Consider the following 24,150-nt stretch of genomic DNA (forward strand, 5'->3'; position numbering starts at 1 on the left):
ATTACAGATAGGCAGGAATTCTTGTTTATATCTCAGCCAGAAGACAAGAATCACTCTGCTGCTCAAGGGACTAAGAACATGCAGTGGGTCAAATAGACGAAAAAGGGAAGGCAGCCACTACCACAAAGTCAAGACCTATGGAATAAACACCATCATTCCCAGAACACTTTTATTTTATTTCCAATGGAAAAGCCAGGCTCAGCCTTACTAATGGCATATGAAGAGATTGCTGCCTGACTCCGTATGCCTGTGATTTTGCTTCGGTGGTGGACATTTGTAGCTCCCCTCCTGCAACTTAAAGCATGTTTTCTCAACTCAGCCTTAACAAAAACTCTTGCCTGACAAGAACTGATCTCATTCACTTGCTGGTCTTTGACATCCTTCATCTAGATTCAGGGTGGTCTATTTGCCCTTCTCTGAAGGCTCCCTTCCTTCACACACTAGAGCTGAGCTGGACATGGTAAGGCTGGTGGCATCCTGGTGCAGATACTTGCTATCAGAGCCCGGTGCCCTCCTTCTTTGCAGATTTATCAGCAGTACCTGGTATAAGAGCTGGTGGGGAAGGGGAAAAAAGAGAGAAAAACTGAGAAAAATGAACCAGATGATTAAGGAGTAAAGAATGGCAGATGAAACTAAAAATAGTCCCCTCGGCAGTTGTAAAGGAAATTCGTTTGACAGGAGGCTGCTTCGTCTGTCAAGAGTGGTTTGTTTTGCAAGAGACTATACCAACACCGGCTCTTCTTATCTTGGTTGTCAGTTTAACTGACAAAAAGGAGCAGGGGTTAACATCACTGGAGCCACAGCCAGCCTTAACATTTGTTTGTTTTCATGCATGTGCGTGTTTTAAGAGGCAGCCCAGGGATTAATACTGCAAGAAACTGTGGTGCAAGCTCAGTTAAGCAATTTAAAAAAAAATCTTAAGAGTACTCACTCATTATTAAAGGCAACAATTAAGCCCCTGTCTGCTGCTGGTTTTGTTTCCATGCCTCCTGCTTCAGCCATCCCAAGAAGGGATCATGATGACTTCCCTGCAAAACAAAACTTAGCCATCAAAATTTCTTCCATGCACAGGCAGCAGCAGACACCCTTGTCCATACTCTGCTTTTCCAGTTCTCAAGGTAAATAACCCAAAACATGCAGAGCCTTCTGGGTACAAGAAAATGAAAAATCAGAATGAACAAAATTGTTTTATTTCCACCCACACTCCTTCCTGGTGCTTGAGCGTGCAGTAACATTTACTCTTCCACATATGAAGGTAAGAAGTAGGAAGGAAGAGGTTTTAAAAGAGACCACCTTAACATCTCCTTTCTTACAGAAGAGAAGACAATGGAAAACAGAAGAAGGCCAAAAAAATGAGGCCATCAACAGCTTCCCTGACAAGTGCCCGTAAGATTGCAGGTAAGCCTGTATGTTCCTCATTAACATACCTTCTGGCATTCCTGCAAGCTTTTAGAGAGCCTGGTGGTCATGGCTGCCAATATCGGCTGGTGAGGAGGTAAGCAAATCACAGCCTGTCCAAGTTAAACAAGTAAAGGCCAAGATTTTGAGAAACTCAAGAGACACACACGTGGTGTGTGGGAGTGAGCACTCAGGTATGACATAGGCACAAGGGAAAACAACTCTTACTAGCCTTATCTTCATTGGACTTTCCTAAAACATTCATTTTTAAACTAAGTATGTGGCACTAAAGCCTGGGATAGTTGAAAACAGGACACTCGCAGTCTCCATTCCTTTTTTCTGAGGAAATGCTCAGCAGCACAAAGACAGCAACGTAGAAGTCCTCTCTCCTAGGTGATAACTGAAGTCATCCTCTCTTTCCCAAACACTGGCAAGTTTGGTACAAAAATAAACAGCAGAATATAAGGTAAGTTGGTGGAGAGAACCTGTGGAAAATTAGACAGCAGCTTTGTACTTCAGGCAGAAGATGTGCACCGGGTTGAAACACTGTGGACGTCTTTTGTAAACGAACTTAGAAATAACTTGATCTGTTTCCCACGGGTGCAGGAAGACCTCGGCAGTGGATCCTGCCCTACACCAGCCCCACCTGCCATGAACTGCTCAGGCCACAGGATGCCACTGTTGCATTTCTTTTCAGAAGGTCAAAAGAAACTGCAACAAACCATTTCCATGAACTGGACACCTAAATTTAATGCCTCTCTTCCCTTCTTGATGCATGCAATTGCCAACGTTATGGCCCAAACAGACCAGATGTAAATAGCTCAGAGCTGCCCAGGGTTATGTGTTTTGATCTGTAACAAAATGCCTGGATACCTTTTAAGGATAGATTACTGAAACCAGCATCTCCGTGCTTTCATAAATTTTCTATGCACAAGAAATCTGCCAGGAGTGTAGACTCTGACCCTGATAGTTTTGACCACAAAACAAATATTCTTTGTTATTGGATTGTATCTACGTCCAGATGAGAAAAGAAAAACACTAGATGGAAGAGTAGATTAACTGAGAGAGAAGGCAGACTGCTCGTAATTCCTACCTCTTGTAAAAGAGGCAAGAGCTCCTATCATGTTGATAAAACTTCATAAATATTTTACTAACATAAAATGGAATGTAATGCATTCATGCCAGGAGACAGAGAAGTGGTGTGAGCTCTTAGGTAGCTCCTCTTGCTGCAATTTTGTGCATTTTGCAAAGCAGGCACCCAGAAGCATAAGCTCCACCAGTGCGAATGTTAGAGCAGTAAGACTGCAAAGATTTGCACAGGGTCTAAACGCCCTCCAAAAGCAAATTTCAGTCCTGAATACATTTACATTTAAGTGGTACATTATTATAGAAAACCAAGTATAGGATTGCAGATGGTCTCCAAGATCTATTCAGACAGGGGTTTCCCCAAGTTCAGCATGACACAGATGGAATTTGGGAGAAAGGACTGTTAAGAACTGAGGGAGAAATTTTAATGCTAACACTTTCTCAGATTTTTTAAGGCCGTTTTGGTTTTGCTCATCATGTTAGGGAAAAATGGCTTCAGCCTACTACAACTCTGCTTAAGAGCAGGGAGAAAGAAAATGAACAATAAGGTTTCAGATACAGCTTGGGTGGCCAGCAACAGCAGAACTTGAGGAAAGTCAGCATGGAAGTGACAGCTGTGGTGATTCAGAGCATTAGTGAGGCTGGTGTTACCGCTCCATACTTCAAGCTGATATAAATACGAAGGGGCCCACAGATAACACTCTTTCAGGATTCAAGGCTTTGATAGAAACATCCTCTCTGCCTTCAGCCTGTTTTGGAAATGTTCCAGAAGCTGGCTATTCCTCAGCCAGAGTCTAGATTCAGTGTGACAAAATTCCACTTTTCAGAAATCCATGTTGTAAGATTTTTAAATCAGAACTAAGCTCGGAAGATGCTGGGAAGGACTCAGTCTTGGAAAAGAAACAACTACCAAACAAACAATTTACATGTTACCAAAGACAACAATAAAAGAAGCCTTAGGATGGTTTCCATTGCTTTTAAAAATAAATATTTGTTATATCACACACCAAGGATACAACGTTAATAGTAAATCAATTAAGATTGTTTACATTTCTTTTACTGAAGCAGTATTTGGTGGTGTGATGGGTTTTTTTCCACTAGGACAGAAAAAAATTGACCAACACATAACCAACTACTTCATTCCCAAACTCAATTTACTTCCCCTTCCAAAGACCAGGGATTTCAAAATCTCTTTAAGAAGAAAAAATATATAAAAATAAAAGGATGCCTTCAACCTAAATTCTTTTATTGCTGTTCATAACAATAAACAACAGATTTGATATAAAAGCAACACTAAGAGGGTAGAAAAAAAATATGCCAAAGCTAATATTAGTCCTGCTGATCTCAGGACCTTTGTGTTCCTGTTAGACTCAACAGACTCCAGTGGTGCCCTGACTGCCTGGCTGGCTGGCAAAATCTGTCCCTGGAGGTCTATTTATGGCACCTTGTAGCCTATACCTAGATTGGGGGACTGCACTGATCCAAGACAGAGAGGTGACCTATTCAAGTAAATTACCAGGGAAAAAAATAATATATATATAAATGGTTCACACTTTGTTTTCTGCAAATCAGTCCCTCTGGACTTCAGTAGCTAGCCAAAATCCAGTCCCCAAAGTTACTTCTATTAAAAGGAGAAACTAATGACAGAATCACGTGTATCTTTGATACAAACCCATCTGCTTACATACAACACAGAATCCTTTTACCTGCAACAAGGTAAGAACAAATTATGGTTCTCATCCAAAATTAGCCTGTACCACATCCAGTCCATTCATGAGCTTCTTCTACTTTTTTCTCCTTAGAGACACATTGCTGCTACTACTGCTGGCTGTTTCTCCATAATCAACACAATTTTCTGTGGCTTGTCTCACTGGTTCTTATGTCATACGTAGGCAACTCCAGCAATCACTAGCTCAGTGCCTTGAGTTTGCTTTATGAGTTCCCAGGGAAAATCCATTTGGTCACCCAATTAAGTTTTTAATGTAGATCTCACCATGTAATTCTGGGTTGGTTGCAACCCCATTACTTCAACTACTGGGTTCCACAATGACTTGAACCACTTTTTAAACACTTACCTTGCCTGCCAGCTTCCCTGAATTTTACCCAGTCGAAATTGTATCCCTTCCATTCCACCCAGTGTTCCATCAAACCAAAATGGCAACACCCCAACCTTTCCAGCCCAGCAAGAGAAATGGTTTAACAAAACGACTAGCTATACTGTAGACAGCTGCTGTCAAGGTACTTCCATACTTCAGTAACACCCCCCGCCCTCCCAAATTCTGTTTTCAGCCATGTCTCCTTGTGATTTTTCTACTGTTTTTATGAAACCTGCCTACCTGAAGGGAGCTATAATTCCTTCGCCCCCAGTCAAAAGCAACATCCTCTGGTGGATGCAAGTGAAGAATGCATTTCCCAAATGTTTATCATGTAGACAGGAGAACGGAATTCATGCAGGCACCCTGACCTTCCTCAGGGTAAAATCTGCCAAACTAGCCTAAACTACCTTTAAATAGAAACAGTAAGAATTAGGAACAGAACTACAAAGCAGTAAAACACTCCTGCTGTTAGACTGCCTTTGCTAGCAGGATGACAGCCCCAAACTGAGAAGGTGTAGTGACTAACTGATGGGTAGTAGTGTCTCAAGACACAACTTCACATTAAAGCTTCAGTTACATTCACCACTTGCTGCTGCCAAGAGAGGTAGCCCTCTCCCCCTATCCCCCCCCCCCGTTACTTCCCGCTGGGACACACGCTTCTGCCAAGTCCTTGCTCCAGCACACATTTGCTTACAGCACAAAGCCAATTCAACTCACTAAACCAGCAGAAAGTAAATTGGTTTTGGCTAGAAAGCAAGCTGAATTGGCTTAGTACATGATCGAGCACTAGGGTTGGTGCAGGACAGAAAGAAGATGAACTGTAAAGCTGAAGGCAGGAACAGCAGAAAAGGTCTAGGTGAGGTGGGAATGGTAAGAAGCAAAAGAAGCTGTTAACACAGCTTGGCCGCAGCAGGGAATCACAGTCTTACCACAGTGCAGCAATTTACAAAACATGTCTTGAGCACGCAGTTCCCATAGATATCTCATTTCAGGGACAGCAATTCCTCTGATACCTGCATGTTATTAAAGGGGATTTTGTATCTAGCCTTAGCATGGAACTGTACTAACAATTACAAATCTTAAACCCAAATTCAAGAGGCACAGGTACCCCAAGTGTGTTGCCTGGGAAGGAAACAGATTTTCTGGTCCCAGCTCTTCTGCAGGATAGTGCCAGAGACTAGGGAAGCTTTGCAAGGCTTCACATTAACCCCACTGTTCTGCTTCTCAGGCACTGATTGTTTTTGTATATAGGACTGCACGATGAACAAGTCCCTCCTTGCAATGCCGCTCCATGGGTCTGCCCCAAGCTCTCTGCAGAAATAGAATCATAGAATCATAGGATGGTTTGGGCTGGAAAGGACCGTAAAGGTCATCCAGTTCCACCCCTCCTGCCATGGGCAGGGACACCTTCCACTAGACCAGGTTGCTCCAAGCCCTGTCCAACCTTGCCCTGAACAATGCCAGGGAAGAAGCATTTGCAACTTCCTTGGGAAACCCGTTCCAGTGCCTCACCACCCTTAAAGAACTTCTTCCTTATATCTAACTTAAATCTCCCCTGTTTAAGTTTAAACCCATTACCCCCTGTCCTATCACTACAGTCCCTAATGAAGAGTCTCCAGCATCCCTGTAGGCCCCCTTCAAATACCGGAAGGCTGAGGTCTCCATGCAGCCTTCTGTTTCTCCCAACAAAAAGCATCCTGTGGGGACCAGCACATTATTCCTCTGTAAGAGAAACACTACAGGCTGGCAGTGAGAAGACAAAGCCCCTGGAGATCCACCACAGTGGGGGGCTTTCTGCAGAGTACCAAGCACTGAGACTGCATCCATTCAAACAATTAGTTACCTAAAACGTGGTTTTACACCAGAAGGGAGTTTAGTTTTTTACCTCCTTTTCCCATCCGTCTAGCATAGCACAGGCTGTTCCTACCCATCTGCTCCTAAGGTAGGCTGTGTTTTCCCCATTTTCTTCTACCTTCTGTCCTCTGTACATCTTGTCCTGCCCTGAGCACTGCAGTCAGTGATGTTGGCTTTAATAAACAAACAAACAAACAAAAAACACCAGCAGAGACTTTGAATTTCAACTTTATTAACCTCCAAGTTTTATATGCTCTCCAGGCCTCTCCAGATTCTGCCTCAGCCCTGCAGCGGTCGGGGACCTCAGTTTATTAAACTAAATCTCAGCCCAGCCTGGCTCACACCGGCTCTCCCCCACGGACAGGCGGGAAGCAGCACCGATCCCTGCTTCCCCCCGCAGCAACGGTCTCATGGAGGCGCACAGGCCCCGCAGAGGGACGATCCGACGGGCACGGCAGCACCTGCGCGGGGGGCTGGCTCACCGCAGGCCCGGGGCGCGGTGGAGGTGGGAGGGCGGGCCCGGCCGTGCTGGAGCTGCTGCTGCTGGGCGGGCTGGAGCTCAGGTGAGGAACGGCAGGAGCGGAGGGACAGCTGGCCTTCGGTCCCGGGGTGCTGTGGAACGGAACGGCAGAAGGGGCCCTGTGGCCGTTGCTGGCCGGCGGGTGGGTAGCGAGGAGCGCGGCTCCTTCCCTCGGGGTGTGGAAGGGGTGGCTGGTGTGCGGCCTCAGCTCCGGGGCTCCGCAAAGGGGGGCGAAGCGGGATTTCGGTTTGGTGTCCTGGTGCTGAGGCAACGGGACCAGCACCGTGAGGGGTTGAGCTTTGGTTAATGGCTTCTGCCGGAGCAGAGGAGCTGAGCTCCCCCGGAGGAAGGCCCGGCCTCTTTGTTAGCTGTAAACAAATGGAAACCTAATTTATTTCTGTAGTGACACCCTAAGGAGATGGAGGTCAGGAAGAGAGTTCTTGGTTTGATCAGTCAAAATTAAGTCAACCGCAGGCATTTCTGTGGTAATGTTGAAAGGCTGCGTTGAAGGCAAATAAGGATAAAGATTGCTTATGTGCTTAAACTCTGTGTTTCTGTATTTTACAGGTCTGGGCTTAAGAGTACTGCACTTGAAAGGGTAAAGACACTTTCAGGAAATAACATCCCTGCAGTATTTAATACCAGCTAATCAAGGGTGTGTCTTCTCGACGGCTGATTTTCTTCCCAGGACAGCTTTGCCTATACCTAACTTTTATCCAGATCACAGGCGATGCGGGGGACACTAAGGGTGCCCTCCTTTTAGAAACTTCCAGGACAAAGGTCACAGCCTGCACTTTCAAGTTTGCCCTGCCGTCAGTGGCAGCTGCGTGCATGCTCATGGAACGTACCAGTGTTTGCTGGGTTTAATGCTTCATTAAGACAACACTAGAGAAGCCAAGATTCGTCTTCTTAGTGGACACCACGTCTTGTCCTTGTGGCAAAGGTAGGAGAGTCAGGACAGACCTAGTAAGTAAGCTAAGCTCAATAAATGTTGAATATAAAAGCATTGCAATTACTTGGTGAATACGAAAATGTAAAGAAAAACTTTCTTCTTTAATGAAGTTACTTTATCTATAGTTTAAAGGGTATTACTTCCTTTGCTTCATAAGGAAGTTAGTACTGAGTCTTGAAACTGCATGAAATGGATGCAAGTGCTGGTCAATGAATAACTAAGTAAAGCTATAAAATGAACCAGTTTTATTTCTCTAGCTCAGGAAGTTATTTTAGAAAGAAAGAATACATGTAAGAAACAAGATGCCTCATGCTGGGAGACGATACCAAGATAAGCAGTACAGGCACCATGAGAACCATGGATCTGATAGATATGAGGAAGACAGAAGAGTGAGAAAACCGTACCCATACAATACAAGGTATGTCTCTATCACCTTAAAGAAACACATCACAGCAGGTCTTTAACATGCCTTTTAATTTTGTTTGCTTTTCTGTACCTTCATGTTACAATAGTAAATGAAGCATTTACTCAGCCTTGAAATTGTGAAGCATGAGCACGCCACACTTGGAATCAGAGAGTGATTTTACACTTAAAAATTTAACCCTTTTCTTTGTAAAGAGACGGGACAGAAAAATAGGCTGTGTGACACAGGCAGAGATATGCATTTCCTGGGTTATCTGGATCAAGTTGAGTCACAAGCAGGTGAAGTGTGGCCATGTGTCTTAGTACTGTTCCTTAGGAGGCTGGTCAGTAGGTGACAACAGCCATGGCTTGCCAAGTATGCATTGCTTAAATGAGAATGTTACATGACTGAGACAAGCACAGGGACCTTCTGAAGTCTCAGATTGCTCTATTTCAGCTGTGAACAAGTTAATATTAATCTAAACCAAAATTACTTTCAGTATGTGCAGTCGATAAATGAGTATTTGTTTGTCTAAGGCTGTTTACAGCACTTGATAGTGGGTCAGCCCATAGTATTGCAATAAGCAGATCAACTAATGGGTTTGGAATGAAAAATAAACTCTTCGCCTTCCAGCCTGGCCAGCCTACAGAATATTAGGCGTGAGCTTAGGCTGTTTCCTTTAAGGCATGACAGTGCCTGCATTGTAGGAGAGAAGTCTGTAGCTCTAAATGGCACTGGCAAATTAGCCATGGCAGTAACGTGTTCATCATGCCTGTGTAGTCTCTGGGGACATGATTGTAGGGCAATTTAAGAATAGAGACAAAGAGGGAGAGGAGATGAAATATAATTAAGACTGTTGAAAAGCTGAAATAAAGAACTACACCCTGATAATACGCATGTTAGCAAGAAAAACAGGATGAGAATAAAAGCAGCAGTGAAGAACACTGTGTAGACTAGAAGTACTTATGGCTAAGTATAAAACATTTGGATGGTGGTATCTTACTTTGTTATGCAAATAGCTAATTAATTTTTCTTCTGTCTCTCCTAAATCATGAAAAAAATGGAGAGAAATGGGAACAAAGGTCAGCCTAAGAATCATCCTTAGAGGCTGAATGACTGTCCTTGGCAAAAGCAGAGCTCAGGAGGGATATAGTTAAATTATTTTGAACATATTAGAAGTGAAAGCAACAGATGCCAGGAACGTATTCATTGAACTGTGGAGAGAAAAAAAAAAGGATGTTTTTGGGCATGGTTTGTTTTGGGTTGAGGTTGTTGGTTTTTTTTTTCTTTTTTTTTGTTCATATATAGTGTAATATGAGCAATGTGTGAAAGGATAGCTATAAATTAAACCACCACTTCTTAATAAGGCCCTTCTCTGGACTTCTTGGTTTTGCTGTTGGTTTCAAATGACTGGACGTGTAGATTGAAAATTGGTGGATGGACTGTAAAGGCCCAGGACAACAGACCATCCCTGTATCCATGGATGATTAGAGGAAGCTGCAGCTAAAGTCTGTAATAGCCATGGAGATAATAAGAGTCAAGCTGAGAATCTGGGGTCACTAGCCCTCACTACAACTAATCAAAAAACTTTTCCATCAATTTTTTTGATAGAATTTAGCTTAACCTATCAGCATTTTCCCTACTTAGCTCTCATGACAAAACCAGCTGCTCTTGTAAGGACATTTCAGTATTTTGGTGAAGACTGATTGACCAAAAGACCTCCTCTGTAACGAAACAGATAGGAAGAGTTTTGTGGAAGCTGTAATTTGGATGCCTAATGCTTTTATTCCTTACAAGCAAGACTTTCTAGCCAGAGTATTTCTCTTAACAAATGCATTTCATTCTGAAGCTCTTATAGCAACCTTCGTCTCATTGCTGAGGTAAAGGAGTTGTATTACCCAGAACTGGAAAGTCCTAAAGGAAAACAGAAGCAAAGGTGGCCAAAATAGGCCATTGTGAGAGGAGAAAAACAAAAAGCATCTAAAACAAAGAATTATTTTTTTTTTCCCTGATTGTACTCTGTTGCTGAACATTCAGGGTTTTTTTATTTAGTTTTTGCTTTGTTTTGTTTTCTGGCAAGTAGCAGAATACAATAGAGAGAAGCAGCTGCATCAGAAGTACCAAAGGGATTGCTTTCAAGTTAACTTGGAAGTCTTATAAATCACACAGCTTATTTAATTTCTGTGACACAGCTGCGCAGGATGCTTTGGTGGTTGCACAAGACACAGGACAAAGGTCAGAAAAATCAGAAATGTTTCAGCCAAATAGAGCTGTTGGCAACTGCACACAGAGATGCTAGCATTGGTCTTGTTATTGAATGTCTTAATTAAAATGTAAAAACTACAAAGAACATGATTTAAGGTGGATGAATGAGATAATATTTCTAAGTTGAATCCGGAATTGGATGAAGATAAACCCAAGTGAAGTGCAGCGATACTAGGACACAAAACTACAGTTGAAAATGCTGATCTGTGGAAAAAGACAGTCAAGATAAAAACTGAATAGGAAGAAGACTTTTAAAAATAATAGTGCTGAATGAGACTTAAAATACCCTTTAATAGCAAGATTGTCCAGCTGTACCTTGAAAAAGACAAGCTCCAGTTCTCCTTCAAATGAGGGAGGACATTTAGATTAGACCAGAGGCAAAACAATATACAGCTGATGTTTCTTTTAACCTGAGTGTTACCTCGCTTTAAAAAGGGCAAATTGCACTTTTCCCATAGAATAATCTAAACCTCACCAACCTTAAAAGTCTTCAGGCTTCAGATGTGGAGTTGTGTATCATTGCAGCAAAGTGGACAATTCCATTTTGAGGTATACAAATGAAGAGTCTATCAGAGACATGAGAAAATGATTTTATTGGGTCAATTTTAGATTCCTTTTCAAATATCAGCAAGTACCTCAGAAAAGAAACCTAAATAGGCAGGGGTTTTCTTCCCCAGTTTAAAATCTTTATGTGTGGTTGTGTTTTTTTTAATAGCTTTCATTCTTTTAAAAGGCATAGTTCTGAGACATGGTAATTGAAAGTAAAACTTCTACAAAATACCCATGACATAGGTGTGCTATTTTACACCTGTATTGTATGAAAATATTTTTCTTTTTTATTCTCTGGGCTGCTATGGACTAGCTAAACTGTTTTTCATAAAAAAGCTATTACTTGTTTTTATAGGAGAAAGAATTCCCCCCCACACACCCTCCTCCTTGCTACTGTTCGCAAGTAGCCTAAACAATTCAGCCAGCCTACTCAGTAAGTCCACAGTTTTCTCAGATAAGAATGATCAAATGCAAATGTCCATGTGAACATGGATTTATTCAAGTATTTCCATGTGAACATGGATTTATTCAAGTATTTGGGATATTCCCTTTCAAAACATGCAAGCAAAAAAAAGGTCAGATACCTGCAAAGCAGGCTAGCTGATTCCTCTAACAGGGGCATCTGCTAATTTCTTATGTTCTAATGTTCAGGAGAGAGCATCATCTAATTATATTAGTCATTTACTTTATTGTAGGTCAACAGGAGACATCAGAGATGTCCAGCACTCAGGGACTTCTACTGTTTGCTCAGAGCCTTACTCTAAAACCTCAGGAGCAGCATTGGAATACTTTGGCCCACCACCAGACTATTACCCTCCCAAGGAAACCTTCTCAATGAAGTGTTCAAAGGTATGCACAACAAGAGGTATGTGAGATTCTTATTGCCTGCCATCCATCCCTCTTTTTCCAAGGACTAGTCTTGATTTTGGTTTCTGTCTTCAGAAGCACAACAAAGTAAAGTTAAAGAATTATTAAAAAAGCTTCCAAACAAACTGGGAGAGTTAATGAATAAAATAACTGAGGGTTACTAGCATGTTTTAGGCATCTAAATTTATAGATTTATAGAGGTACTTAGATCCTTGAAAATGCATCTCCAGAATAGCATTCAGAGGATCAGTGGGTCATGTATGTAATCACCCAGGTTGTGCAGCAAGAGTTAACCTTTGGGATTTAGGAATACAATAGATATTTGCATCTGTAGGCAATTTAAAGATGGCTGTTGAAGCTTTGATGATAGTTTATTTCTGACACATTCTTCTCAGACTTTTTATCAGCTCTGGATTTAATCCAGTGATCACTTAAACATCTTTATAAATCAACATTGTGGGAGAGAAAACTATTTTATGGACATGAATCCAATAAAACAGCTCTTGAGAAATAACTTCATTTTTTTTCATAGCTAGAAAGTGACTACAACAAGCAGAGAAACAGGTATTAATGTGAGAGGAAATCAGCCTTAACACTTAGTAAACTTATTCCTGTAAACTGGGGGAAAAGAAAGTCACTAAAATACCTATTACTCCTTTAAAGTTTTCCCTCTTCCAGGTCAATTACCATTCTCACCTTGTTTGTAGGAAAGGCCCACTGCAATCTGAGTTGAAACATGCAATTAGGTGCAAGGTCTTTGGCTGAAGTCTACAAACAGCCTTTCAGTGTTCAGTAGAGAGACAAGAGTTTAGTTGAAAGTGAATTAAAATACATAATGTCAGATTACTTTTTGACTCCATGAATGAAAGTTGAATAATACACTTGCTTTTTGCTCTAAATATTTCTCTGAATGTGAATATGTGAACGATTTTACGAGTGAGCTGAACCGCTGTCTTTTTAAAGTATGTTCTGTGTATTTGTCTGCAGTTTTTCATCTAGATTTAACTCCAGTAGTTAGTAGAGCATATTTAAACATCCAGCGCCATAGTGATATTTATCCCTGATACAATTTTATCAGCAGTTTCTTCTTCAACAGTACTAATTTATTTAAACTTGTTTGAGAAACTCTAGAAAACTCCATGCCTTATTTTATCACAGCTTTAGAAAAATGAAGTGGCAAGTTATATTTAGTTTACAGTTTCACTGGTTGTTTAGACTTATGGATAGCTTAACGTGACTTGCTGTTTTGGTTTGGTTTGGGGTTTTTCCCCCTGCATTTGCTTCTCATTATTTCAGCGCATCATTAACATTTTCAAAATGTCCTAGTTTTGGATGCATCAGTTGACAATGATGATTTCACTCCCACCCTTCCCCCAAGTACTGCTCAGAATTTTCCAAAAATTTACGGTTTCGAGTTTGCAGTGGAGGAGGGAAAAGAGATCATGTAGGAAAAAAAAAAAACAAACAAAACCTTTAATTAGCAGTTTTATTTCAAAAAATGAAAATATATTGGAGGTTGTTAAGATTATGACAACTTTACTCCCCTGTTTAATTTTTGAAAGTACCAAGACTTGGCAGAATTTTCTAGAGCCATTTTACAGAATTCGGTATTCCCTACAGTCATAGTCAATGTTATAAAAAATAAAAGCTACATGAATGGTTTACTAAAAAGTCAGTATATGTGAGCTGCAACTTCTTATAGCAAGAAAAGTTCTTGTAAATACTTTTTAACCATCTCTGCCTTTTGCCAGTGATTTATCAGCACTTCGGTGAAATTCCCCCTTCCCAATCACCGTAATTCTAAAATAAACATCAAACAAGGCCAGGAAATCAAGTGATGTACCACAGTCTTTTCCAAATCAACAACTGAAATGTTTAATGATCCTTAGTTTCTGACTGTACATCACTCTGCTTGCGCTACGGGTTTGTTTTGTTGTTTCTTTTTTGATTCTGCCTAGCAAATACATTTATGCTCTTTGTGCATGTTGACCAGTGTGGCATACTAGAGAGGAGTTCTAAACAAGCAGAGCTCTGAAAAGTACTTGCTTCACCTAAATACAGCCCTCCTCATACATGCTTTCCACCAGCAACAGCCCAAAAAACCTAAAGCTGAGTTTCAGAAACAGGCCGTTATTTTTGCAGGGATCCTTCAAACACCTTAGCTGCAAGCAGCAGCAGAAAAAAGGACGTTCTCCTACCTTTGTTATTCCCACCTTCCCTGCCTAATCACCACCTCCTTTTTTATTTTTACTACAAACACATTAACAAAATAAACCCAACCCAAATATAATGGAAAAAACAACTGATACTGACCCCTTTTGCTGGTAGGAACATTTGATACCATCTAGGAAACGTCAGAACATTCATCTCCTTTTAATCTTTTCCTCTTGAAAACAGAAGGAAAAAGGTCTGTTAAAATGTTTTATAAGCAATACCTATGCAAAGCCATTCAGGTAGGATCATGTGGCTGGATCATACAAGGCACCTAATTATGCATCCTCTCAAATGATGTACTAGAGTACAAATTTAGGAGGACCATTAGAGTTTGGACCAGTAGAGAGTGAGCTGTCCTCTGGAATCTGAGTCAACAGAAGAGTGGATGGTTGATCTTAAACTGGTCATAGATACTTGGTCACTTGACCTTGAAAACTTTGCATTTTCTTTTTACTGCTTCCTCTAGTTTTGCTCAAACAGTGCAGGTAAACTAAGTTTCTCTCATCTTCAATCAGTATGTGACTCAGGAAATGCCTGAATTTTTCCCTTGTGTAGAACAGTACTATGCTGGTCATCATTTCTGAGCTAGTAACTTTATTTTTTTAGAAGCTCTTCAACCCACTTGGCATTTAAGGGAGACATTTAAGGTTAGAAAACAGTTTGTGGGAGAGCAAGTATAATTGAATCCCTGTTCTTTGCTGCTATGAATACAGCTTTGCACCATGAATAGTGTCAGATTTCTTAAGCATATTGTAGGCACTTCCAAACAATCAGGCCTTTAGCATTCTAACATACACAATTGTTAAAACCTTCAGACCAATTTCCTCTCAGAAATAGACAGCATTACAGTTTGTAACAAGAAGAACAATCTCCAATTTCAAGCATAGCTGGGAGGAAATATCAAACTGAATTTATTTAGAGGAGGAAATAGAATGAGGGAGTAACAGTTACTTTCTCCAGGATATATTCATGCATTAACAAGCCACCATTAATTGAAATGTAAACATCTATAAGCTTTTGTTTTTACAAAACACAGTCAAATGTTTTTCCTGTAGCTATGAAAGCTGGCAAATACTCATAGACTGGAAAAAATACTGAGATGAAAAGTCACCCTGAATACAGGGTTCACACTAGTACACACTTGCTTTGAGTTATGCCATTGTTCATAACTGTTATACTGCTGCCATGTTGCTCTGTGATGTTCTGATACCATTCTTCTTGGACTCAGACATGGGAGCAGAGGGGAAAAATATTTTGCACAGCACTTGTATCCCTTCCAGTGCTGAGGAGATGTTGGGGAAAAATAGTGGTCTGCAGGAGGCATTGGACTGGAGCAGAAGACCTTCTGTAGCTTCAGTTACATATATGCAAAACCACTGAAGGGTCATTCAGCGTGCATAACGCAGGTAACCTGCTTTGTGTATGAAAAAAGGCATTTGACAAGCACATTCAACACCACGTTAGGTCTTTCCAGGAGTGGTCAGCAGGATACTTACGTTTTGGTGGAGGCACCCGTAGAATTAGAAACTGGTGTATTTTATAGCCCATTATATTCACATTTTGCCCCTGCAATCTGCCATGCTTAGCTCCTTTACACTGGGCTCAAAGCTGTCATGCACTGTTCCTCCGGGAGTTAATTTGAATGTATTTCTCTGTAAGAAGGGAACACTAAAGTCCCCTATAGTCTCATTGTAATTAGATGGCTTTCCCTTCCTATCTGTTGCAAAGTAGTTTTAAATATATTATGACTAACAGACTGAATCTGCCAATAAGTTTTTAATCTTGTAATTGTGAAGACAGAGAATATTAGTAGTGGGAATTAGGTGGAACTGACTGTACAGATTGAAATTATTCCAGTTATACAAAATGGTTAATTAAAATTGTGCAGTAACAAGATGCAGTGGCAAAGCTGCAGGTATCCTTCCTGTTCTGAAGTTAAAGTATTTCACTTGGAGGAAAGTCCTCTTTGTTGTGAGATACAAATGGCCATGAGCAGTTAGCTATATAAAAACATGTAGGGGAGCTAAGCGAGCTGCAGATGCCAAATGTTACCTTTAGCAAACTGTTGTCCTGCCAACATATGGGACTTCCCTAGGCCCACATCTTTATATCAAGGTTTTTTTTTCATCCGAGTTCTGGCATTGTGCTAACATGTACACTGTTGTTTTTAGAGAAGGGAGAGTTATAACTGAGAAGAGTGGCTTAAGTTGGCAGGGGAAGATACTGTCAAAGTTGATAATAGCTGTTGGATATGTGTTAAATTCTAGCCTGTGCTTCCCTACTGGGAAACCTTAGCACTCTACCAGCATTGAACCTGGAGCTGCATCATCTTTCCTGTAAGACCACTGGGTTTGTCGTCCCAACATCTGACCCAAATTCTGGGAACCAAGAAAAACTCTTTAAAAAGTGGCTCTCGAGACTAATTGATACAGCCCACTGACTACCTATTGCATGTAGCTCTCTTCCTTGAGCAGTTGCTCTTGGCTCACTTAAAGGAGAAAAATCCACCCTGTCAGGAATGTTGCTCACCAAGTGTGACAACCCACAACTGTTACAGTGAATGAGAAGCTCAGATTCACAGGTGCCTCCAACCTGACCTACCTTAAGACAGATTATGATTGCTTAAAGGGCAATAACACCCCAATCTTTCTGCTTTCTGAAGGCGGCTGAGTTTCAGTTCAAACAGAGGGAGTGGCTATGGAAAGTTGGCATAAGGAACAAGAGTGTTTCATTGTTTTCTGAACCTTAAGAAAAAAAAAAACAAACCTCCCCCAAGTTTGTTTCAATACTGAGGTATTTGTTTACTGCTTGAAAGAACTACCGGTACATTAGAAGGAAGAAAGGCCATTTCCTGAAAGGCAGACCATGAGGTGACACTGTAGAAACCTACCAGTGCTACAGATACATGTACAGCTTTTTAGAGCCATTGTATTTAAATCAGTATTGCCACATGTTACAGTTTAATGCAAGACGTTGCTTCCCACCCTCTCCAAAATTATGGAAGATGACTCATGCTCTGGTAACAGGAGAGAGATCAAGAAATGCTAGAAGTGATGCTTTAAAGAACTACTGGGAACAAGTAAACCAAAGCTGTTTGTTCCCAGGCAGCGGCTGGGTTGTGCTGAAACTGTGCCTTGATGGCAAGTAAATATTAGTGTCATACAGTGGTGGGAAGCCATGGGGATAGAGGCTGATGCAGTAGTTCTGCAAATGAAGTCCACCCTTTCCTGTGGAGATTGGAACAGCACTATTTAGAGGATGGGAGGGAATTAAGCAGAAGGAATAGATCAGGTGGGACAGTAGGTCTTTAAGGGAAGATGATACACAGAAACAAACAGGATAATGTTTGGATCTCAGCACTCTGTGAATGTACGGCTCTTCTGAATCATTAAAACCAAGGCGGATCATCCTTTGAGATTTCCTAATGAAGTGATTATCTTGACTAAAGAGGAATAACTTGTTAAATGATAATAAAAATGCTTCTTTCTCAAGCCCATAAATCATTTAATTTTTCCAGTTTTAACTATTTTTCCAGCAATTTCCAGTAAGATCAGTATCTCAAATGCGCATAAATGCGTTGGCATTTTCTTGCCATTTAAATTCAGTTGGCTCCAAGTATGTAATTCCCTTGAGTCTTTGAAAAGCCAAGATTCTGCTGGTGTTACATTGCCTAACTGTTGTGTTTTAGGGCTGGGTTGTGGGTTTTTTTCTGCCTTTGAACATTACTCTATTAGGGAGATTTTAACATAACTCAGTGAAAGCTGAATCCACCACTGGCTGAAGAACACAGATACCTACAAAAACAATGGTGGGGTGGGAGTCTGGGGAGGGGGGGGGGGGGGAGATTTGTTTGTTTACGACAAAGCTGCATATTGCCCTGATCCTGTATGGGTAAAGGTGGTTGAATGTTGAATTCTTGTAACGGGTTTCAGTAAGATCTTGATTTGTACTGGTCTCCGTAAGGGGAATAATAATGTTAGCAAGGTGTTTTAATGCCTTGCATCCAGGTTTAATATTTTTAATCTATTGCAACTGTTGTCTCCGTTTCATACCCCTTGTTCAGTTCTCCTGCATTGTTTTGGTTCCTCCCCACTTCTGTCACATTTTTGTCTGCTTCCTAAAGCAGAACAAAACCTCTCTTCCCTTTGGTGTTTTCTCCCCTTCTTATCTATTCCTCCTGCCACTGACTCAGTTCAGCAGAGAGGTGACCAAAGCTGTACATTGAGCTGTGCCTTTACTTTCTGGGGAATGCCAAACCTGCACTGCCAAGAGAAGTTCAGCATTTGAGATCCTTTTCAGGACTGCCTTATGCATTTGTAAGTCACTATATATGGTCAGAATACTTGTCTGTTCCTTTAGGGGTAAAAAAAGAAATACTTCTGAGAAGCAGAAAGTTACCCAAACTAAGAAATAAACCAAAAGACAATTTTCAGTGATGAAGGCTGGGAGAATGAGTTTTATTGTGTGTTTAGCCTCTAACTCCCCTCATCCCTCCTCCTGGAATGACCCCTAACGGGATGTGGCACGGGCGCCACTGACCAGTGCTGCTGTGCTACCACTGCTGTCGAGGTGGCAAATGGGCACCCCTTGGGGCTGTTGGCTGCGTACTGCTGGTCCCAGTGTTACTGCAAAGGAAGCAGAGGGAGAAAGCAAACTAGAATGGAGAATAAAAGACATTAATTATCTTAGAAGGACACAGGAGTGTTAACTGACGAGGAGGAATGATACCAAAAGAATCAGGATAAAGAGTCCATGTGCAGTCAACAAAGGAAAAAAGTGACTGCTGTGCCAAGACATAGTGGAGGGAGATGCTTGAAGGCCTCTATTAGTCAGGTCATTGTGGGAGGAGAGCTTGACACAAACAGCCAGAAATTTTACAGTTGCGGAAATACAGGAACAAACATGAATTGGCTATTTTATTTCATGTACACACACTGTGATCCTGACACCTGAACGCTGGCACCATCCTGCCCCAGTGCCTGGATAAAAATCGCATGAGACCTGAGCACACCATTGAGTTACTGGGTACCACACAGTCAGCCACAGTGTAGTTTTATGAGACAGAGCATAGGGATTTAACAGCTCACCTCACCTGTAGAGTTTCAGGTGTTTCTCTGGTTCTGGCTTTGTTATTTCCCCTGCTAAACCCATGCCAGCACAACTGCTCATAACAGGAAACCTCCTCAGAAAAAAAAAAGACTGGATTAAAGCAAAGATAACAAATACAATACACTGAAGTTACTATCCATCACTATCCGTAAGATTGAGATTTTTATGGAATGAGTAAAACAATTATTTGGAAAGTTCTGGCAACAACTACTGTCTTTTAAACTGCAGCCTTTCTCACCTTCAGTGCTGAAAGTCAGTGCATTAAAGAAGCCTGGAAAAGGAAATGGAAATCCAGGAGCCTAGACTTGAGGCTCGTTACTTGCTCAGTGTGGGGAGGGTTAGTTCTTCTCCTACCGCTACAGTCCCTGATGAAGAGTGCCTCTCCAGCATCCTTGTAGGCCCCAAAGCAAGTAACTTCCCTGCAGGAAGACCTATTGGCAGTTTAGTTTCTGCAGCTGTAACTCCTAAGATGACACAGCTAACTGGCATGTGAAAGCAGGAATGGCAACACAGAAGCGTGGCTTTTAACTCAGCCCTTTCTGCCAGCAGTTGACTGCTTGACATAGGTCACTGTCAATAAATGTGCATTAGCATATCCTGACAGAGCTAAGATCTAAAACTTCACTGTTCTTTTATTCCTTATTTCTCAAGTCTGTCTATCCTGCTTATACTAGTATAGTAGGATTAAGTATCAGCTTGTAACTGTCACAGATCAGGCTTTTGGGATGCCGAGGTCAAGATCTGAACATTAATATTTCTGTCAAAGCCCTAACGGTTGTACAAGGGTTTAGGGATTTCCACTAATTGTCTGCTACTTTTGCAAGCCCTGGTGGCTCTCTTTGTAGACCTGTAATTCACAGCTTCATTCTACATACTGCTTACCATGTTAGGATATTCTTTAATACAGGAGGCTTTGTTATTGCACTTTTTTTGTTGTGGTGGTGATGTTGGCATTTTTTAAAGTTGATACATGCAATGTAAATAACTGGTGGAGTAACTGCTAATGAATCTCCATTGTTTAGTTACTCTAATCAATTCTGTAGCAGGCATATGTGAAAACTGTTCAGGTACATGCAAAGCCTGCCCAACCTGAACGCCCTGTCTAAGGGAATTTTTCAGGCATGCCATTAAAGCATCTACTGCTGCAGTTAAAAATACAGTGGACCTACACTGATCATATGTTATTGCATGACAAGAGAGACAGCCCTACTGTGGTACCAGCAGTCAGCTCAGTGAAATGAAGGGGTTGCATTCAGAATTTGTGTGAACACGTAGGAAGTTTTGGAACAGCATCATTGAGGATTGGGGACAGTTATAAATGTGGGGAGATTAGCAGCAGGTGCTGACTGCTTTGACAAGAGAAAATTGCCTTTTCTAAAGCTCAGCAAGGTGATGTACAGGAAAAGTTGATGCTCAGTGAGTCAGAGTGCCTCACCAGTCATAGAGGAAAAGGAAATTCTGAAGACAGTGGTAGAAGAAAGCTGGGCTAGTCATGAATTCCCTATTTCCCAAACATATTTAAAATTTATGTTTCCCTTAATCAAAGGATCTTTCCTCCCTGTAGACTTGTAAGAACTGCTTCCTGATGGAGCAGTTTCTATGAAATCAGTAGTCAGCCCTTACAAAGGGAAGTGGCCTTCTGGGTGCAACACTGTCCAGGGGCCCTGAGGGCCTGCGTTGACTCCTTGTATTTGGGAGGCATATTATACAGCTCAAATGAGTAAACAAAATATATTTGATCCAATTCCAGTGGATGTCCTGTGCAGCTATTACTCTTTCAAAATATTTTGAACAGTCCTGGTGAAGTGATGATTCTGTACCCGTGAAAAACGTTGAGTCATTTGGCTGCATTGTTTGAATTTGGTACACTGAGTTCCAAATTCTGCCTCATGGACTGAGATTTAAATTTCTCTTTACATTTAGATTCACAAATATTTCCTTTGAAACATTTGAAGCCACCTGAACAGATTTGGTAACCAGCATTGTTATTGACCTGCTTCACAGAAATGGTTGTGTGGAATGGTCAAGGAAAAGGCATGTTGTCATGCAAAAGTCAGCATCACCTCTGAGGAACACATACGCAGAACTGCATATTTAGTTCCTTCTCAACAAGAGCATTTTGTCTTCTCTGCCTGCTCTACCTAATTCCTTTTAGGAGATGAAGTCTATAATGTATGCACTTGTCTATGTATACACACACAGAAACTGAAACATGCTGAGTGAGCCTCAGATATGCTGTTCAGAGGTATTACCACTATTATCACTGCTCCCCTTTGTGCTTCTGGGGTGGTTTGCCAGGCCCCAGTGTGAATGGGCTCAGTACCTACCTACTTAGGAGGTACCTACCTGTTGTATTAGGAGAAATAAGGGGACTAGTCTGGGTATAGGGGAAAGCAGGAACTCCTGAAGTGGCCAAAGACCCTTGTCAAACAAGTGCAAGCATCTTCCTGTGAAGAGCAAACGGCAGCAGGAAGGTGCTCATTACCTCAGCCCTCTGTGGAGGAAATAAGTAGGGGCAGAACAGGAATATCCAATAATCCTTTATGGTGGCCTTCACTAGCTAGCGTGGTTAGAAGCATCTGGCAAGGCAAGAGAGGAATTTGTCTGTCTTGTGTGCTGCTTCATCCCTTTGTTTTCAAGCCTATTACAGCCTTGACAGCAACTGAGCCATTGCTGAAGAGGAAAATGCTGTGCATTATGTTAGCAGCATAAAATGAAAGTCTGTATGCAAACTGTAGATCCAGCCCCACTTTAAAGATAACTTAAAAGATGCTGTTTTGAGCATCTTATGTTCTTGGCTGTCAGACTGCAGTGGAAGAAAAAAGATTTACAATCCTGTAATTAATTTCAGAACCCGAGGAGCAGCACACATGATGCACTAGGGGTTTTCACTTCCCAAATAGACCACTCTAGCTATGCTACACTTCAGCATCTGTCATTTTTACTAATCTTAGTCTGACCCCTAGTGAGCTGTCACAGAATAATCAGATTTATCTAACAGATGCTGCGCCTTCCTGACAGACAGGTGGCTACCACAAAAAGAAGTCATCTATCTACTTTCCAACCCCATCTTAGAAAACCTTGGTTACCTTTATCAGTAGGATAAGATAAGAAAAAGAATCAGCTCAGAAGTCATAAGCCTTTCTTCTAAATGTGTGGTTGAGGAAGAGAAAAAATGACCCAGTAGCAGATTCATTTAGCTTACCTTTGCATATAAAGTGGGTTTTGCCTCCTTCCCTCCTCATTTTCTGGGCAGGCTGCTTCTCAAGACTTATGAAGAGATTTTTCTCTCTGAAGGAGACGAAGTGGAAGCTGCATCTGGTTAGATATGTTTAAATTAACAAACACTTACTAAGACAAAAAAGGGGTGTAAATTAAAGCAGTAGTGACATTTTAAAGGACCTGAATAACTTGCCTAATTTTTTAAGCTATTAGAAGCTTCTATGTTTTTGTCAGCTTTAACCTCAGCATTTTGTTCATACTGGATGTATCTTGCTCAGTGTGTTCATGCCAAGTAGTTACAGGCCAAAATACAATCACTGTGCGCTTGCCTTGGCAATAACACAAGCACAGTACATTTTTTATGGATTTCTTTTCCCATGTGAAGATCCATTTATCAACACACTGACAAATTAAGAAAAAAGTAATTTGCCCAACCTCTGAAATTTACCCATGACAGCTTGTGCTTGTTTGGGGTTTTATAAAGCAGCTGTAGCCAAGGGGACTATCTCAGTAGTAGTGCTCTCTGTCTATGGGTTTGGGGTATTTGTGTCACATCCAGTTTGCACAAGATGTGGTTTTGACACCTATTTTCATCCTTCTGCTCCTTACAGGCATTTTGAAGTTTGTGGAAATCACGGTCAATCTCCTGGTGCTGATTTGTGTGGGCGCTGCCCAAGCCTCTGTTGCAGGCTTCACGTCCCTTGGTGGCTTTGGCACTGGCTCCTTTAGCCTGAATTCAGCTTATAGCCCCTTTGAGGGCACAGAGCTCCAGGAGGTGAGGGAGCTAGACATGCAGTTCACCCAGATGCGAGCCCCATGCGTGTATGGTGGAGTAGCCTTCAGCTTAACAGCAGCAGCGCTTACCCTTGTCTTCCTTGTTGTGGGAGCAAAACCCATCCAGCAGCTCAGGACAGGGCTGCTGGCAGGTGAATGTGCCTTCAATCTGCTGGCTGGTGTGGCATACGTCGCAGCGGTTGGCCTCTACCTGCATTTTGTCAGCCAGGTGAATGCCACAGAGGTTTGCAAGAGGCGCGAGAGGCTGTATGCACGCCGTGGTTACACCTCCATGAACTGTGTGGTCCAGGGTGGTGATGCAGCCGTTGGCCTTTTTGGTGTCGTTGCTGCCTGTTTGTACTTCGCCAGCTTTGTGGTCTGCATCCTTGCTATCCGAACCGTCCGTGCCTTCCAGAGCCACATGGCCAAGATTCAGCACAGCCCCAAAAGTGGCATTAGAGACAGAAGTGGCAGAAACCACCATGCCGTCCACAGGACCTCAGAAAGGTCCCACAGTGTCCAGGCTCTTGCCACGTTAGTGTGAAGTCAGCTCTGGGGCTGTGCCAGAGAGCTGGAGCTTCAGGAAGGGACAGACACTGGGTGGCACATGCCAAACTGGTGACCAGAGCACAATGTCTTGTTCTACAAGTTGCTGAAGTGTGTATCAAACCACCAAATATAACAATACTGCTATCACATGATGTAATAAAATTGATGTTCAGCAGATGTTTTAACAAGGGGTTTTGCATCAGTCTCTCAGGCTGGACTCCTGCGTTTAAAATGTGTTTGGTTGTAATGTCTTCATCCTGCACAGAACAATCCAAATAGCAATGGGCTGTTA

The 24,150-nt window shown here is 41.8% G+C and overlaps 1 protein-coding gene and 1 long non-coding RNA gene across 5 annotated transcripts; both read left to right on the forward strand.

The window, feature by feature from the left end:
- Positions 1–1,032: 1,032 nt before the first annotated feature.
- On the forward strand, positions 1,033–4,235 carry LOC130593827 (uncharacterized). The gene is made up of 3 exons (XR_008970888.1): positions 1,033–1,118; positions 1,316–1,398; positions 3,853–4,235. It is a non-coding gene; the product is annotated as an uncharacterized LOC130593827 (long non-coding RNA).
- A 2,706-nt stretch (positions 4,236–6,941) lies between these two features.
- LOC130593904 (MARVEL domain-containing protein 3-like) lies at positions 6,942–24,046 on the forward strand. 4 transcript variants are annotated; one of them, XM_057399387.1, is made up of 5 exons: positions 6,980–6,997; positions 7,522–7,609; positions 8,169–8,324; positions 11,819–11,988; positions 23,147–24,046. In XM_057399387.1, exons 3-5 carry the CDS (start codon positions 8,209–8,211, stop codon positions 23,851–23,853), a joined length of 993 nt encoding a protein of 330 aa, XP_057255370.1. In that variant the 5' UTR covers positions 6,980–6,997; positions 7,522–7,609; positions 8,169–8,208; the 3' UTR covers positions 23,854–24,046. The 4 variants fall into 4 exon arrangements, with proteins under 4 accessions (XP_057255371.1, XP_057255370.1, XP_057255372.1 ...); XM_057399388.1 differs by lacking the exon at positions 7,522–7,609 and having other exon boundaries at positions 6,942–6,997; XM_057399389.1 differs by lacking the exons at positions 6,980–6,997; positions 7,522–7,609 and adding an exon at positions 7,730–7,754.
- The last annotated feature ends 104 nt before the right edge of the window (positions 24,047–24,150 follow it).

This window comes from Pezoporus wallicus, unplaced genomic scaffold, assembly GCF_028554395.1.
Source record: "Pezoporus wallicus isolate ANWC-B61680 ecotype Strahan unplaced genomic scaffold, APGP_CSIRO_Pwel_v1 contig_818, whole genome shotgun sequence".
Lineage (NCBI taxonomy): Eukaryota > Metazoa > Chordata > Aves > Psittaciformes > Psittacidae > Pezoporus > Pezoporus wallicus.

Bases quoted from the DNA above. Each gene is read 5' to 3' on its own strand.
- LOC130593904 (XM_057399388.1), top strand. From the start codon at position 8,209: ATGCCTCATGCTGGGAGACGATACCAAGATAAGCAGTACAGGCACCAT. The intron at 8,325-11,818 runs GTATGTCTCTAT...ACTTTATTGTAG, and splicing joins CCGTACCCATACAATACAAG to GTCAACAGGAGACATCAGAG. The intron at 11,989-23,146 runs GTATGTGAGATT...TGCTCCTTACAG, and splicing joins AAAGGTATGCACAACAAGAG to GCATTTTGAAGTTTGTGGAA.